This window comes from Onychostoma macrolepis, chromosome 08 (genome assembly GCF_012432095.1).
Source record: "Onychostoma macrolepis isolate SWU-2019 chromosome 08, ASM1243209v1, whole genome shotgun sequence".
Classification (NCBI taxonomy): domain Eukaryota; kingdom Metazoa; phylum Chordata; class Actinopteri; order Cypriniformes; family Cyprinidae; genus Onychostoma; species Onychostoma macrolepis.
In genome coordinates, this window is record NC_081162.1 from 13663813 (window position 1) to 13682105 (window position 18293).

General features: G+C 38.4%; 2 protein-coding genes across 3 annotated transcripts; one reads left to right on the top strand and one right to left on the bottom strand.

The window, feature by feature from the left end:
- Positions 1-697: 697 nt before the first annotated feature.
- peds1 (plasmanylethanolamine desaturase 1) lies at positions 698-10939 on the bottom strand. 2 transcript variants are annotated; one of them, XM_058785700.1, is made up of 7 exons: positions 9864-10939; positions 8782-9764; positions 6088-6207; positions 5762-5853; positions 5360-5504; positions 5051-5263; positions 698-3686 (listed from the first exon to the last, which is right to left on the bottom strand). In XM_058785700.1, the coding sequence occupies exons 2-7, from the start codon at positions 8915-8917 to the stop codon at positions 3565-3567; spliced, it is 828 nt and encodes a 275-aa protein (XP_058641683.1). In that variant the 5' UTR covers positions 8918-9764; positions 9864-10939; the 3' UTR covers positions 698-3564. The 2 variants fall into 2 exon arrangements, with proteins under 2 accessions (XP_058641683.1, XP_058641682.1); XM_058785699.1 differs by having other exon boundaries at positions 8782-10939.
- A 124-nt stretch (positions 10940-11063) lies between these two features.
- On the top strand, positions 11064-12592 carry cebpb (CCAAT enhancer binding protein beta). The gene has a single exon (XM_058785698.1). It carries the CDS (start codon positions 11290-11292, stop codon positions 12124-12126), a length of 837 nt encoding a protein of 278 aa, XP_058641681.1. The 5' UTR covers positions 11064-11289; the 3' UTR covers positions 12127-12592.
- The last annotated feature ends 5701 nt before the right edge of the window (positions 12593-18293 follow it).

Genomic DNA, 18293 nt, shown 5'->3' on the forward strand with positions numbered 1-18293 from the left:
CAGGTGGGGACTTAAACCTGAATACACACAGACTCATGGGGACTCGTATCACGGTGGGGACCTAAATTGAGGTCCCCACGGGCAAAAAAGCTAATAAATCACACAGAATTAAGTTTTTTGAAAATCTAAAAATGCAGAAAGTCTCCTGTAAAGGGTAGGTTTAGGTGTAGGGTTGGTGTAGGGCAATAGAACATACAGTAAGTACAGTATAAAAACCATTACGCCTATGAATGTCCCCACAAGGATAGTGAAACAAGTGTGTGTGTGTGTGTGTGAGAGAGAGAGAGAGAGAGAGAGAGAGAGAGAGAGAGAGAGAGAGAGAGAGAGAGAGAGAGAGAGAGAGAGAGAGAGAGAGAGAGAGAGAGAGAGAGAGAGAGAGAGAGAGAGAGAGAGAGAGAGAACTTTGGAATGAAGGTGAAAGGTAAAAGAAAAAGAACAAAAGGAATGTGTCACATGAGTTCAGTTTTCCAAATAAATGGCATCAATCTAATAAGTCAATTTAAGATGATTATTACCCAAAATATGAGTGGGTTGTTGGATGCAAACATAAATCCCTTGAACCCAAGGGATTTTATGACACACACACACCCCCTCCCCCCTCCCTCACTCACTCACTCACTCACTCACTCACTCACTCAAGAATTAACATCATTAATGACCCGACACGAACAGAACAAAGAACACAAATCAGGCAACATATCTTTCCAGTTCTTTATTAATTTCATTATAAATATGAACTTAATGACACAAAAGTTTTCAAAACAGGAAACAAAAAAAAGGCATTAAGGCATTATTTTCAGTTTTCAACAAGTAGCCGTCCTACAAAAACGTACTGAATGTGAGACTTTGAGGTGAATTGCAAAATCAGCCGAGATAGCGTTTTAAAGGCTTCCTCCAATAAATCAGTAAGAACAAACATTCAGTAACAAGTGTGAATGCCAAAGGTCATGGATCAAATGACCCCTGTGAATAAGGAATTGGCTTTGCTTTTATTATCTAAGAGAAAATACAATATTTTTGAGCAAGTACAATGTGATTAGTTCAATCTCCTCACAGCCACATACTACTGCACTGTGCGTAGAAAGCAAGGAGCCTCAGAGGCATGGTTTTTAACACTCTAATCTTGCATGTTTGATAATACAATCACTCAGTTGCTACAATACACTGCACACCAAATTAGTAACATTTCTTAAGCAAAATCCTACCTTTCTGTGGGTTTATATAATAATTAGCCCTGCAGAACAAGCTTAACCAGACAAAAGCACAATCTTCACTGCATTACCACATCACGATCACAGGCTGCTCCGCCTCACCTCTTCCACCGTTTTAAATCAATAGGAAATAAGTTTAGAAATGTTACAGCTGGTGGAGTCCTTCACGATCAGTATATTCCAAAAAAAAAAAAAAAAAAGCTATGTAAAATGATATGATCGTCCACACTGTGCAATGTAGAATGTAGGAGAAAATGTCATAATAAAAACTTACAATACAAAATTAAGTGGAGTCCAATGACAAATGTAACATTTTACTAAAAGTAATTGGTTTAAGCTCAGTGAAAATCGCCACTGGAGTGTCCTCTTCAAATAAACACCGACCAAACACACCACAACAGATCTATTAGCTGAGCAAAAATAAGTTTGGCATCTTGTATAAGCATAGAAATATATAAGATATTAATCGACTGTCAAAAATACTACAATTTCCCACTAAACAAATCTTCCTGAATTCAGAAAAGGAGGAAAATAAGATGTAACACAACACATAACATTATGAATCAGCTCATATATCCTTTTTTACAATTCTGGCTGACTCCTTTGTAACAGTTTTACAACTCGGGACAAATGAATTCGCTCTCTAAAACACATTCTCTGACCTTCTGTGGAGCTGACCTATCTAAACGTACTATCACCATACTGACCCACTGAAACACAACAACTGCCGCATTGCTTCTGACAGTAACAAGGTTTTGGCATGAATAACACAAGCATAAAACTTAAAAGCTGTATCTTGATTAGGTTGACCTTTACAGTTTTGAAGGCCTGATAATCATCTTTGCAAACAGGGTGTAACAGTTATTGTTAGAAAAATAATTAAACTGATTCAGAAAAATTAAAGTAAAAAAAATGGCACAACAAAAATGATCACAATTATGTTACATTTGATATAAAATATTAATTTTCATTTCTTCTTCCATTTCCTCACTCTTATAAGACGACTGTTACAATGGTAACCACGCACGATAAACACTGCCTAAACTACATTGCTTAAATAGCAACACTTCTTAAAGCAAAAGCAAAGATTTTTTTTTTATTAATGAAAGATTTCTTAACATTTCTATTAATTAAAAAATATGACTAGTGCTGTGTGTAAATATAAAGTCAAGTAAATAAATCTTTTTCTAATCCATTGTCATTGCAGCTTTATAAAAGAAAATGTGTATAACGCTCATTAAATAAGCAGTTAGTAGTTCTGATGATTTTGTCATTTTCATCATGCTGTAACTGCCTTTAACATCTCATATTACTATTAAATAAGAGCTACGAGCTGTGTGATTTAACATGCTAGCATTAAATTGAACAGTAAACTGTAAAGTAACAATGTATGCAAATCCAAAACTCAAGCAGCGGAGTGAAAGTGTTAGTTTGTGTCAGTCAGCTGGTCGAGCTCGCATCAACCTACCCTACGATGAAGTTAATACAAAATAAAAATGGATGAGGCCTTTTCTGATGGGTTATCTTAGTGTTGAGCAGCGAGGACACCAATGTAGATCTCATGGCTTATTCACACCGAAACACTAAAGACCTAAATATTGACCTAGGTGGAGATACTTCTAATATACTTGGTCAACAGCTGACTGCTTCCAGCACCTCTGAATTTGCAAATGTGCTTCAAAAGAAAGCATTAATAATGAAAAGATGAATGAAGCGTAAGGATGAGACCAAGCAAAGCAAGTTTCTTGTGATTCGTCTTTTAAGGCGTACTGAAGTAAGACTGCATATGATGCTGCTCTGTCCGTTCAGACACAAGCAACAGATGAAGACACGTGTTTTCAGCCCTCTGTGGTCAAAGAGCCAAAATGTCTTGAGTTTACTGCACTTTAACCCCAAACAAGAGAAGGGTGAGAGCAAGAGATATCAGTCCCAAAGGCCAAACCCAAGAGCAGAGGCCAGTCCCTTAGAAACAAGCTATAGTCAGCAAAGCTTTGAGCAGTTGAAGGATGAGAAGGTGTCCAGAAAAGAGCCCACTTTGTTCAAGTATTGGCATTTTAAATTTGCTTGTTTTTTGCACTTTGAAGAGTTTTCTGCATTTCACAAATGTCTCAAGGTTTTCAACAAGGATTTAGATGTTTGGATCTTTAGAGTGAGCTGGGTGGGATATTGCTTTCAATCACTCTGTCAACCCCCTTTCACTTAACTTTTGCTAAGAATTGATGGCTTTCTAATTTGGGCTTTGATATCTTGCCGTTCCTCTTGATCTGTCTGAGGGAGGACAATTAGACGGAGACAGATTGTTCTCCTATAAGCAGGTCTGAGGTAGGGGAGGTGGGTTGGTGGCAGAGGAAGATTACTTGGTTTTCTGGGCCCACCTGAGGTCATCTGATCTGGGTTTCTCTCCTGTCAGGCTCTGGATCAGGTCTTCCAGGTTTCTCCAGAATCCCAGTTTTTCTAGAGGATAGTTCAACCAGCCTGCACATACAAAGACATTTAGGTCAATGACATGTAACAGTATCACTGACTTTCATTTGTATTAGGATGTACATTTTTCTTACACTGAATACATGTAAAGTGTACACTTAAACATTATTATTATGCATGGTTACACTTTATTTTGATAGTCCACTTTAGACATTCTACTAACTATAAGTAACTTTGCAACTACATGTCAACTAATTCTCATTCATTTGCAACTACATGTCTACTAACTCTCAGAGTAGACTGTTAGGGTAGGTTTAGGATTAGTAGAATAAGTTGATATATACTTGCAAAGTTTCTCATAGTCAGTATGTTGTATGTTGTGGACCCATCAAATAAAGATATTAAGCAGACATTCTACTAATACTCTAATGACTGCTAGTCGACATGTAGTTGCAAAGTCACTTACTGTTAGAAAAATGTCTAAAGTGGACTATCAAAATAAAGTGTTACCTTATTTATTTACTTTTTTTGGAAAAGTTTCTTTTCAAGGTTTTTTTTTTTTTTTTTTTTACAAATATCAAATTATAAATTCATAAATATCATTAGCTTTTAGCGTTTTTGGGCAGTATCACACTCAGTAGGGTCTATAATTGTCTTCTTTATGATATAATTTCCTTTTTTGTGTTTTTTATGCATGTTGGCAGCACCACATGACTTTTATTTTTGAATTTTTGAACAAACCACATGCACTGAATGAACCACTTGTATATTTGTATATAATTAATAGATAAGTTTAAATAATAATAATAATAATAATGTCAGATCATTGAACCATATATACTCCTTTTCAAAGGCTTGGGGTTTGTTTGTTTTTGTTGGATACATTTTTTTTTACATTTTGTAAGGACGCATAAAAATGATCAAAAGTGGTAAATAAAAACTTTTACACAAACTAATCTCAAATAAACGCTGTTCTTTTGAACTTTTGCAACATAACTGTTTTATAACATTGATAATTATAAGAAACATTTCATGATCACCAAATCAGCATATTAGAATTGTCTGAATGCTGAAGGATCATGTGACACTGAAAACTGGAGTGATGAAGCTGAAAATTCAGCAATCACAAAGGTATAAATTGCATTTCAAAATATATTATAAAAGAAAACAGCTGTAAAAATATAGTTGTGATAAGATTTTACAATATTACAGTTTTTACTGTATTTTTGATCAAGTAAATGCAGACTTGGTGACCATAAGACTTCTTTCAAAAAAATCTTACTGACCCCAAACTTTTAAAGGATAGTGTATATAATACAGACCATAAACAAAGCGCTGATATGTACTGCCACAGAAAGTGTGATCAAGCAAGGAAGATATGAGCACAAAAGTGCTTATTGTTTGTGTGCATGTACCTGTGGTAATGCAGAAGTAGGTTTCATGAGGTGAAACATGGTGAACTCTGTGGTGTTTCCGTGGTAAAATGATGTGACAATCCTGAAGAAGCGTCACCCAGCGTGGGAGCCCAAAATATGTGTGCGACCACTTGTGAATCTGATTGGTCAATGTAACAAAAATGGCTAAAGCAAAGACGTAGCAGTACAAGGGGTAGTTCCGATAGATCTCCGCTGAAGACAGATTGAGAAAGGGAACAGCACGATAAGAAATGAATGTGGTTCATCATTTGTCTCTCCAATGGACAGATAATATATCTGATGTCTTACCTGGTGAGAGCATCAAAAAGTTTGCAGCCATGTTAGCCAGAGGGAAGATAGTCAACATACAGTTATCACCATTTGTCTCAATGAAATCATGGCGCGTTATAGCTGTTGGATCGATGTGGTGCTCTCGAAATGGACGAATGAAAGCCTGGGATGAAGGAAAAGTTCATTTTTTAAGAGAAGTAACTTTGCTTGTACAATTTAGTAGTTAAGAATATTGATTCATATTTTCTTTAAAAGACGTTTAGAAGAAATTGAAAAGATAAACTAACAAACACAAATCTTAAATGTTCTAAAAATCTACATAATCCAGTGAGTCAATATCTAAGTATTTTATTCACTGTTTTACCTTAAATAACGCTGGCAACACTTAATAACACGAAAAAGACTGTTTCACTCCTGTACCTTCCCAACGATGGGCAGATCCACTGAACCCCATGTGTCAGCACCCCAGTGAACCAAACCAGAGGCAAAGTCTGCTGTCAGGATCCCTGCCACTACACACATACAGCAGAATCTGAGAATAAAATCAATCTCCAAATCCTATTATAAAGCAAAATGTCTTTCAGTTCCCATAAAAAAGTAGATTTTGGTAGTTGCAAGTCACTACCAGCTTCTTGCATTCTTGAATACTGGGAATTTCCAAGTTGTAATTTGCAACTTCTTTGTTGTGCCTACCACTACTTTATAAAACACTGATGTGTATATGTGGGTTTGTTTGTTATACCAACCTATGCCCAGGAGGATGTGCCAGGCGTGTCCTAGATGGAAGTATGTTACCAGGTAACAGAAGTTGAAGGCCATGAGGGTAAAGCAAAGAAGCACACTGATCCATTCCTGACATCTTTTTCCTGTGAGAAAGAGATAGAGAGCAAAGACCTTACAGTCAAAAGGGTCCAAAACATAACAGCAATGCACAAAATTTGAACAAAAACTGGTTTTGGTGAGTGTACATATATTTACTTAAATGGCAATGTTGGACTCTGTAAATATTCTTTATACATGTATTTCCAGAGTGTCTCCTTGAGGTAGCTTTACTGAAGTATGTTAGCAGCCTCAACCCTTAACCATTAGGCTACTGAAAATCAACCAAATAAACCCCATTTCCTATAGAAAACTAAATCTCTCTGGGTTTTCCAAGAGAACAAGTGGCTAAATACAAATCAACAATATAGCCACATGAAGAAAGTAACTATACCGGCAGCTAATATTCCAAAACAGCTTCATTATCATAGATACTGTAGCGAAAGCATATAATATTTGAATAGATGAATGAGACAGATAGATACGCTATGAGTTTGTAAAGCAATGATCTCAAATGTCACACTGTTTCCTTTCACAGCTACAATTATGTAGCTGTGAATTCACCTTTGCCCTGAATTCAGTGCAGAATCACTTTGCAGAAAATATCTGAAGTGACCAAAAACATGATTCACACCACAGCTGACAAAATCTAGAAATACTACCGTGTTTGTTCCAAGGTGACCGATTCATTCAGAGTTAATCCGACACCGAAATACTGAGAGTTAAAACACTCCCTAAATCACCATAGTGACTGTAAACAGAACAAGACTATCAGAGGAAACTGATGTGAATTTTGAGAAGCACTAAATCTAATGCTACCCAGAAACCCACATCAGTCCTGCTCCATTTGACACTGAACTGCAGCACCCAACCCACACCAATTCCAACAAACTCACACCTTTCACGGATACCACACCCTCACACTGCTCTGCTTACTGTGACGTTTTGTTTTGCTTCCGTTCCTGTTCTGTTCTTGTGTTCGTATACATAATTTGTCCACAATGTCCACTGTTCCCTGCTGGTACTGATGGAGTTCCTCCTCCCGCGGCACACTCGGGTTTACTGAGCACAATCTATTCATCTATTGTAGGCTTTTGGTTGTGTGTGAACCTGTTGTGCTAATACTAGAAAATAGCATTTTTGTTGTTATTCATCTTTAATACATTGCTACTAAGATAAAAACAAAGAGTCAACCCCACACCGTCCTTATAGGTGCTTTCAATAGGTTTTTCAATATTCAATAGTGCCCGTTTCGGACTTTATACTGATACCTATTGGCTTGGATGCATTAAGTTTGTTTACTAACTGCTGCCACTTCATATCTAAGATGTTTGTCATCTTTTTGTGTGTTCTGACAATGCTGTTAAGGTTCTGTCACATTTAGCATCACATTTTCGTTTTAATAGGAATCCACACAATTGGAAATGTTGAGTGAAGACGAAAGATGTCACCATGCAGATTTCGCAATGGGTTCAAGATGGTCACAGATTCACTGCGTTGACCAACAAAAATCTATTCTGACTTCTGCGTTAGCTGTGCTTCATATGTCGCCATACTGTTGACAATGGACAACAGACGTTTTCGCTAATTTGAATGCACCTTTAAAATTAGCTTTACTTGTTTTGTTTACATTGAAGGGATAGTTCATTCAAAACTCTGTCATCATTTACTGATCCTCAAGTTGTTCCAAAGCTGTATGAGCTTCTTTCTTCTCTTGAACGCAAAAGGAGATATCTTGAATAATGTTAGTTGACGGTAGCCATTGACTTCAATAATATGGAAAAAATTAATAAAAATTCTATGGAAGTCAATGGCTACCATCAACTTTTTGGTTACCATTACATTTCTTGTTGGGATGGTTTCCCCAGAACTGTTACGTTTATGCTTGGTAAATCACATAAAACACTTGCTAAATGTGCTGTATGCAATAAATAGCCCGTTGCTTAGCATAATTAGTCATGTGATGTAAATAGTAGCGACACCCATGAAGGGACGATCCGCTCCTTGTAGAAAAGACAGCTTTTAGTCTGCAAGTCATTTTGATGTTATATTTCAAAAATACAGTATGTTTTATGTGTACAACTTTTTCAACTATAAAAGAAATTACTGAACGCATCTATGTGGTAATCAAGACATCAAAGCGATCTCCTGTCAGTATCTGACAGCTACCACAACTATTTCTGGCACAGAATTACTCCCTTGGGACTATAAGAGATAGATGAGCACAAAAGGCATGATTAATAACCTATTTAGATTAAATTTGCCACAGACAATTGTGTTCGACTCATCTGATAACTGTCGTCACTAATGGGGCGCTGAGCTCATTCGAACTCGTTGTCACATAAACATCACAAATTAATGCATCCCTATATGGTACAGTAGTAACTGCGTCGTGTTTAGCCCCGCAGAGACCCCAGACCGAATATGTACGCTCTCTGCTACGTGCACCTTCAAAACACACTACTCTAGATTACGAGGCGAATGCTACGGCTCTGTGACCGTGCTGTCCGGGGCTGTCGAGGGAAACTCGTGGCTGGCAGTCCGCTCAATCCTCCGTGTGGGCAGAGGCGGGCGGATACCGGCGCCGACGGGAAACGTAAAGAACCGGTTTAAATTCTCACCTGGCGAGTATAACTCCGCGAGCTCTTGAGCACCTGCGTGCTGTGGACCCCATCTCGCGCCCGGCTGGTCCGATCCACTTGGCTCGGGTGTGTGAAAGTTTTCCGAAGACCCGCTTTTGCTTTTGGTGCTCGCCATATTCGATCCGGTTCGGGCGCAGCGGATGCGTTAATTCCGCATCCTGAACTCCACGCCTCTTTCAGCCCTGTTCCGCGTTTCTTCTCTCCACCAATTGCGCTCGCCTTTCCGCAGCATTCATCCAATCAGACATTAGAACACGTTCCCATAACAAACATGACGACCAATTAGAAAGCAAAATGTCCTGACCCCACCCGGATGCAACCAATCAGAAAACAGGCTACACTGACGGTGATTAATTTTAATTATTTTTATGTAAAATTGTGGTGTATATGGATCGTGGTATTTTTCTGTGCTTTGTCTAAAATATATTTTTTTCATAGTGTTATTAAAAATCAAATTAAATTCAGTATTTTTAGTTTGCAAAACAAGTACCGGTATAATGTCATTTCACAACACAACACATGTCAAAGGAGTAAATGCGAAATACAATGTCTATGTAACAAAAAACACACCTTTAGAAGACAAAGAAGTAGTTCATTCAAAATGAAAATAATTCTTGTTATAATAACTTGTTATAATTTATTCGCCCTTATTTTGGTCCAAACAGTCCATTTGACACTAGTCATAAATGTTGAATACAGTCTAGATTTCTGACCGTAAACAGTCCAAAATCACAATACAAACATTTGATGTAGGATTTGCGTCGCTGGTGCTTTATAAAAAGTAACGGAATGTGTACAATAAATAATATATAATGATAATAAATAAACTACACATAAAATCATAATAAATACACAATGTTGGAGATATTTGACATGAAAATGTATATAATTTCACTATGTGCTGACAGCTTAATGAGTCAGAACTTGCGAGACGTTGCACTATGATGGGTGATGTTCAGGAACTGAATAAGAAAAGGAAATATTGAGAGAGACAGTAAAGCTTCTAGAGGACAATGATGAAATTCAGTTAATCAGCTCTTGCAGTGCAATCCTTCACCTACCCACCAGATGGCAGACTAACCACATCACTGAAGAGGCATAATCAAGTTTATTGCAGCAGCCAACGCCTGCTGCCTCTGGAACATGTCTGTAATAATCAAATTGAAATTGAAATTGAAATTACTGCTGAGGGTACTGAAGGTTAGACAAAGATATGATGTGATATTAATCAGTAATGTGCATAAAACTGATTAGCTAAATTTAATGTGTGAATATAAAGTGTGGATCATATTGCAGGATGACAGGCCTGTATAGAAGGCAATGGAAAACACAGAGACCTTTAAATGAAACGGGCACTTCCAGCGGTCTTAGCAACTGATTGGTTAATACAGCATTCCAGACATGTTCATTCAGTAATATAGTAACAACTTTGACATGTTCAGACTCTATAGAAAATCTTATTTTTGTTGTTATATCAGGGACTGTATATTCAACTTTAAGAAAGACATTTAATGAATTTGCTTAAAAAAAGTTTTACTAATAATATTTAAAATAAATAAATCCTATTTTTATTATGTGCTAACCATTTACCAAAAAAAAAGGCAACTCTCTCAAGGTTGTGCTATAAATATAGTCATGGCTATCAACGGCTTTTAGGCATGACTGACCGCACATCCTCTAGTGCCTTGTTGCTCAATTACTACAGAGCTCTCAAAAAAACATTATTATAGTCAAATATCAAATATTGATGAATTATGACTGTTGTCCATGGCAACAGCAACTGACTGCTTCGAAGAAAAATCTGCATTTATAGCTGTACCCTCTTTATTTTATTAATTTACTAAAAAAGTTGCGTAGAGTTCTGTCTGGATATGGAGCACATAAATAAACTAATAAAATAAATCAAATCAATATTGCATAATTTATAAATAAGAAATAATGATAGACTATACAATTATTTCAACATATCTTATGTCTGACAAAGTTCTTATAGTAAGTGAAAACATATACTTGCCAATAAATCTCATTCTGAATCTAGATATTTGTTTAAAATCTTTTGGTAGACGGTTAAACAGGTGTTCCTTCGGAAAGCCTAAAGTCAGCACATTCGTGTCTGTTTATGCCGTGTTTATTTTCTATTGTTATTCACTCATATGTTCAGACCCCACTTTTGAGTTCTGAGTGTCTGCGGTCAAAACCAGAAAAACGCGTCACACCAAACAGAGAATCGCCGCCCCCTCTCACACCCCTATAAACACCCCTTTCCGAGGCATGGGAACTGACTCGAGCTCTCCAGCGAGCGCTGGGCAAGCAACCTATCAACTACATAACTAGACAAAAGTCATCTAGCTATTTCTGCCGACGGAAGACACTCGAATTTTCGCGAGAGTTTTGCGCTGCTGTCGGGTCGGTGACACTTGCGAAGTTATCAGGGGAAGGCGAGACCCTGATCTCCGTCCTGCCGCAATCCGGCGGGTGTTAAGATCCATGGAAGTGGCCGGTTTTTACGAGGGGGACTACCTCGCTTTCCACAGCACTAACGCCAGCAGCAGTCCGGTCAGCGACGGCATTTGCAAGCAGCCTACGAACGGCTCCATGACGAAGCTTCATGACATTTCTGAGCACGAGAAAGCCATAGACTTCAGCATCTATTTGGACTCGCCCCAGTACCAGCATCTGGCCAGCCAAGACGAAGCCCGGCACCGCGCACTGGGGATCTACAGCGACTTTCTCTCCGAGGAAAACAAGAGCAAGAGAGCGGCGTTACAGAGCTACAAGAACTACATCTCGCTGACAGAGCGGGACTCGAACCAGCTGGCGTATCCGGAGCTCCAAGAGACGCGCATAGACGCCGTGTTCAGCCCGGACTTTCTGGGCAGCTTTGCCAAAACTAACTGGCGACACGAAGAGCCGCCAATGGATGGTTCCGGGGGCTTTGACATGCGCTCGTATCTGCAGTACCAGAACGCTCCAAGCGGCAGCCTGGGTAACATTTCCACCGCGTCCTCCTCCTGCTCGAGCCCGCCAGGTACACCTGCGCCGCCAGGTAAGGGAAGATCTCCTCAGTCTGGCGGCAAGATGGCCTCTGGCGGCAAAGGGAAGAAGAGGCTGGACAAGGACAGCGATGAGTACAGACAACGGCGCGAGAGGAACAATCTCGCCGTCCGCAAAAGCAGAGACAAAGCCAAAATTCGCAACATGGAGACGCAGCACAAAGTGCTCGAGCTCGCGGCCGAGAACGACCGGTTACAGAAGCGCGTGGAGCAGCTGTCGCGCGAGCTGGCGACGCTGCGCAACCTTCTCTCCGCCACCGGCCAGTGCTGACGGGACTCCTGCGGTGCTTAGTGACTGTCAGTGACTTTCAAGAGTGCAGAATTTACAACAAAAGTTTTCTGTGATTCGTTTAAAAACGGGCGATCGCTCGCTCGATGCGTTTACAACCGAGAAAAAAACATGAAAGTGGACTGTGCGCCTGGATTGCGCAATATCCCACCGTGTGCTCGGCATAACTCTGGTAATCTGGAAACCCTGTCATGTATTTCGTCTGTAAAGTATTTTTGTACGGGTTTTAAAGTGAGATATCTACTGTTTAATATTCTGTTATTTAAATTCCTTCGCCATATCTGGGGCAGTGGTTGTCATGGGAAGAGTTGTACTGCAGAGGAATGATGCAACTCATTGTAACAGTATTGGAAACGCAGTGAAGTAGTCTTATAAAAATGATAAAGGTACAACTGGTCTACTGCTATATACTATTTTATTGAATTAAATGATTTTTACTGTACTGAAATCCTGTGTGTCTGACCACATTTTATTTCTGCTGTCAAAAACAAATTAGCACACACCCACCCATTTACCCACAGCTGCCTGAGATTCAGGTTTCCATTATGCAGTGAAAACTCCTGGTTTCACTTTAGCTGGCTTCTTTTAAACATCAGTGCATATACATGTCAAGCTCTATACACATCTAGACATATTAATCATTCACAGTTACTTGATAGAAATCTCCTGTTTCGTGACTGGAATTTTGGAGATCTTTTGAAATCTGTGTTCATGAGTCACCACGGTACAGAGGTACAGTTATCTAAAATACACAGCCAGGGTCCACAATCCAAAGAGTTCAGCGGTCCGTTAAAGACTCTGGTTCAAGGCTAGATAAGCACTGAACTTTCTAGTCCTCTCAGAACACACAAACACTTAGTTTACTCAACAGAACGCATGTCACGGTGAGATTAAACCAAATATTAAACATGGACATGAAATACGGACGGGACGTGCAAACACCCATATGGTTAGATTTGAGTGAAAATGAGGATTTAGATAAGGGAAATGATGAATGATCAGCATGAGGTCCGTTTAATCAATACACACTCATTTGTTCTAAAGGCCTAAAGGAAAGACACAAATGCTTTTTAATCGAATAAATTAAATAAATTAAAGAGAATAAATTAAAAATATTGTCTTTAGGTGTGTCCAAACCACAGATGAAGTTATGTAAATATATCTGGGATAAAATAATACACTACACACTACATCACACAAAACTTTTTCTATTAATAAAAGTGCGTGTGTGTGTGTGTACTTGTTTATGCTACACTGTGGGGCCTACGGTCCCCACGAGGGGGAAAAATAAATAGTAAATGATGTTTATCTGAAAGTGCAACAATGCAAACAGGTTTTCTGTAAGGGGTAGGTTTAGGGTTAGAGTTGGGTTAGGGGATAAAAAATATAGTTTGGTCAGTATAAAAGTAATAGAAGTCTATAAAAAGTCCCCACAATTCACAGAAACAAATGTGTGTGTGTGTGTGTGTGTGTGTGTATGAGAGAGAGAGAGAGAGAGAGGGAGTGAGAGTGTGTGAGAAAAATATAGTTTAAAAGTAGCCAAGGTGGCCTTTGATTCAATTAAACAATATCTGCATCAGTCAACTCATCACAAATCTGGATTTTACACTTTTCCACACCGGAGTACCCGCTAAATCAATTTTTTTGAGATATTTATTGTTGGATTTCGTCATTGGTAACACGGAAACTCTGAACTGTTGAGGTGTGACCATTCCTGCTTGAGTCCTATGGGAGGAAATGAAACCTGACGGACAGGTTGAAGGACCTGTCAGTCAGGGAGGAGAGTAAGTAACAGGTAGACAAGGAACAGTTCATCTCCATGACAATAGAAGGTGGGAGAGTGAGAGAGAGAGGGCTTAAAATAATGTATCGCTGGGTAATTCAATTAACAGCATCTAAACTTATAGAATAAATCCTCCTCTTCTGTGTGAGAAAGACTGCACACAGTTTTTACTATGTGTGATTTAACTTGGCTTTCATAATTAAATGCCTGCATGATGATTGCACCACACTCACAGTTTTCTAAAGAAGTTTAGTTTGACATTTAGTTTGATGTTTGAAAGGGAACCTGTAGAACAGTGAGAAGCTGATCAGTAAAGGAGGAAAAGGGTGTTGTTTAGAACAGTGTATTTCACAACGTCGTCCTAGTGCAGGAGGATCTTAGTTGCTCAACACTTCCAACTTCCTTCTCCATCTGTGCTTGCAAGTGCACATGCTTGTGTGTGTAACGTACAGCTGCCTTAGATACTCTCTTTAATACAACTGATTTAGTCCAACACAGACTCTGTCTACATGTGAATACTTTTAAGAACCAAGAGCTAACAAAAGACTATATGAATCTATTGAATGAGATTTCTTTGTGCCTTATTTACTTTTCTTGAGAAGTTTTCTTAATGCCAGACTAAGCAGAAGGTTAGCAAATAAATAATAATACTTAATGCCTGAGAATTACATTATGCATTTCAAACTATTTAAAATATGTCATAAATGTGAATGAGTCCTACTGTAAAAGACAAAAATCACACAGACAGGGCCATCAACATTTTAATGTATAAGAATAGTATAGCCTACATTTTCCTAGCCCTGTAAATTTAAGCAGCAACACTTGTAGGTCTGTTTAAATACTATTCCCAACAATATTCATACAAATAAAGCACAGATTTGACATGAAATTACCTAGTGGCCCTGCTGTCATAGCAAATGGCTGTAAAATTTTAAGGAAAAAAACTACTTCCAATCTAGCTACATATGTGAAGTACAGTTTCATCATACAGTGTCTATGACAGTGATTCATGTACACATCATAGCCTATATGTCATCATACAGAAATGACCCATGAGCATGGTCCTTTTTTCCTTAAGTGCAGAAAAATTTAAATAAAAGGGGCTTGCTTATTTTCAGTGACCTTGTCCTGAGGTAAGTTTGGTTATTTTACTTGTACTTTGCTTATTCTGTCCAGGACAAAGGGGTTGTATGGCTTCGCTAACTTTGGTGACGCAAGTCACTAATTTTGCGCTTATTTGACTTATTCTGTCCAGAAAAAAAAGTTTTTTGCTTGTTTTCGCTTACTTTGCGAGTATTTTACGCTTGTTTCTCCTGCTAGATCTGGCAACTCTAAACTGGGTCAGAGACGTGTAGCTTCGGTTCCAGTTCGCTTTGTTTATTTAGTTTGTGTCCTAGTCTCCTGAGGACCGTTGATTGCAAACACAGGGGTTTCCAACGTCAGGATTACAAGTTTCTTTTCCCCTTTTACTAGAGAGCAATGCCCCGCCTGCTTCAAGGCAGGATTTTACCGTCAATAGTGTTACGTCTGTCCGTAAGCGAATCGCTGCGTCATGCTGCCCGCGGACCTGCTGATACTAATACGATCCAGCCTACACTGGATTGTCAAACCCTCATCCCACACGCTCGCGCATTTTACCTAGAAACAATTAAAGACTGCTCATATGGCCTTCAGCTATTGTCTTGGTTATTTTCTGCTTCTTTAGGATCACTGTACACTTCCGCCGTGAAACCCTAATCAAATGTTTTCAATTAAATCAAAAACACACTCAAGCTTCCTCTGCATATTTTTAGCATATGGTTGTCCTCTCACTTCCCTTAAATGACCTTTTTCCTTGAAAACACATTTTAAAAGAAAAGAATTTCTCTCAGTTGGTCCTCACTGTAAAACAAACTTCTCAGGCCCTTAAAAAGCTCTCCACCCTCTCAAAAAGCCAGCTGATACGGTCCCGATATAAAAATGCTATGGTTAAATATTAACAACACCATTGTTGGAACAAACAAGGCCAACATATCAAAGGTGAACAATCCCTGGCAGACACATTAATAGTCCATGAGTTTCTGACACCTTCCCAAGTGGTTAACGTCAGCTTTTAAGATGGTGTTGCATAGCCTGTCATGAGTGAAACTAGAAAAGATTGAAAAATGGTCAAAAGACATCAGGTCAACAGCAATATAATCTAGAATGTTATATGAATGCACTGTTGATGAGAGGAATATAAATCTTTTATTAATTTATTTTATCTGCACACTATAGTGCAGAAGCAACAGCTATAGGAAGACAGTGGAAACAGGACTGAGATGTGGCCTACTGGAACCTGCATTCGCATGAGGCTTATTAAGAGTAACTGTACCATTTACACCAAAGTGTTTATGAAAAGAAAAAATACAAGGTGACTATATAGAATTGTTGTGGTCTTCTACTTGGAGTAGCAAAGTAGGTTTGCGGGTGGGGATGAGGTCAACAGTTTGAAAGTGCTGTGATGTACCAATGGCAAAACCTTTCATTCATCCACCACTTCCCTGTTTCTTTACTTTTTTTGTCACCATTCTTCTGTTTCTCCTGGGCTCGAGTGTATGACGCTGGTGGTGAACATCCGGGGGTCCTTGCGGCACGGCTGCCGGGAACTCAGGCGTCCACAATGGCCGTAAGAGGTGGAGCCATGACCCAGCAGGACACTGGCCCAGATTTCGACATTGTTGCACTTCTGCTATTCTGCGTTCTGACGCTTGCGCAGTGGCTCACGACGGCCACCACGACGTTGGGTCGTACCGCTCGCATCATGCAGGACAGGGTTGAGTAATTGACAGCCTTCCTGTTGTTGCAAAACAACAGAATAGAACAGAACAGTGATCAGGCCACTCTGGACATCACTATAGCTATTTTGAGGCGTTATAATGAACCTCTTTAATCATCTTTAACATGCCATAAAACTAGTCCTGTACACTAATAGTGGAATTAGACTTTATAAAGTTTTCATAACCATGCTATCACTAACTGGGGCGCTTTTTGTTTTACGTTTAAAGGGATGGTTCATCCAAAAATTCTGCTCTTTCTCATGTCATCGAAACCTATATGACTTACTTTCTTCTCTAGAACACAATATTTTAACTGTTTTTTGTCCATACGGTAGCAGTCAATGGGGTCCAAAACACATTGTTCCCTATTTAATTACAGTTTTTGGACAACAAAACATATGCAAAATATCTTTTGTTTAAAACTACATGAGTATATGATGACATCTGGGTAAATGATAACAGAATTTTTAATTTTTGGGTAAACTATACCATTAAGCATCTGTCCTGTTAAGTAAAATGTCCAGACAGGGCAACTAGCACCATAACATTTTTTTTTTTTAAATCATTACATTTATCATGCACAGTACTCTTTTGTTACATGTTTGGTTGTTCAAAGATAATCTTGGAAATTAAAATCATCCCACTGTCACTTGTGCAAATGTGACAGCGTGACAGAGTGTGAAATATAAGCTTGAATGCACAAATGATTAGTTATAGTTTTGGTTTCTTTATTCAGAGAATCACATGGCAAAATACATAGAAATCAACAGCAAATGAAACTAGATTTTCAGAAAGAAAAAAAATTCTGAAAAAATGTGAGTGATGTGATGCTTGCCAGCTTAAAACCCACCACCAAGATTACAGTGTGCTGTAGGTGGTTTTTAGTACATTGTTATGTGGTTGCTAGGTGTTTGCATAGTTGAAACAGCCCACCTATAAATCCGTGTGATACTCTCGTCCCTTGGGTGTTGTCTTCAATGAACAATACTGATCAAAAGTTTGGGGTCAGTAAGTACGTTGTTAGAAAAGATTTCTATTAGATAAATTATGTTCTTTCAAACTTTCTATTCATCAAAGACTCCTGAAAAATGCATAGTTTTAACAAAAATATCAAGCCGCACAACTGTTTTTAACTGATAATAATAAGAAATGTTTCTTGAGCACCAAATCAGCATATTAGAAGGATTTCTGAAGGATCATGTGACACTGAAGACTGGAATAATGATGCTGAAAATTCAGCTTTGTCATCACAGTAATATTAAAATACAAAACAGTTGTTTTAAATTGTAATAATATTTCACATTATTGCTGTAATTTTGATTAAATAAATTCATTGTCCGTAAATCTGATCTCTTAAAAAAGTAATAGCATTCCTCTACTAGTAAGCAACGTGATTTGAGATAGAATTCATGTTCATAGCACAATCGGTACAGGACTAATAGCCTACTAAATATGAGCAATTATAGAGACATTTGCCTTAACAAGAGATGTTTTTTTAATCGTATCCAATCACTTGTGCACATGATTTGAAATAGTTTGAGACTAAATTACATAAAGCATTCGTATGA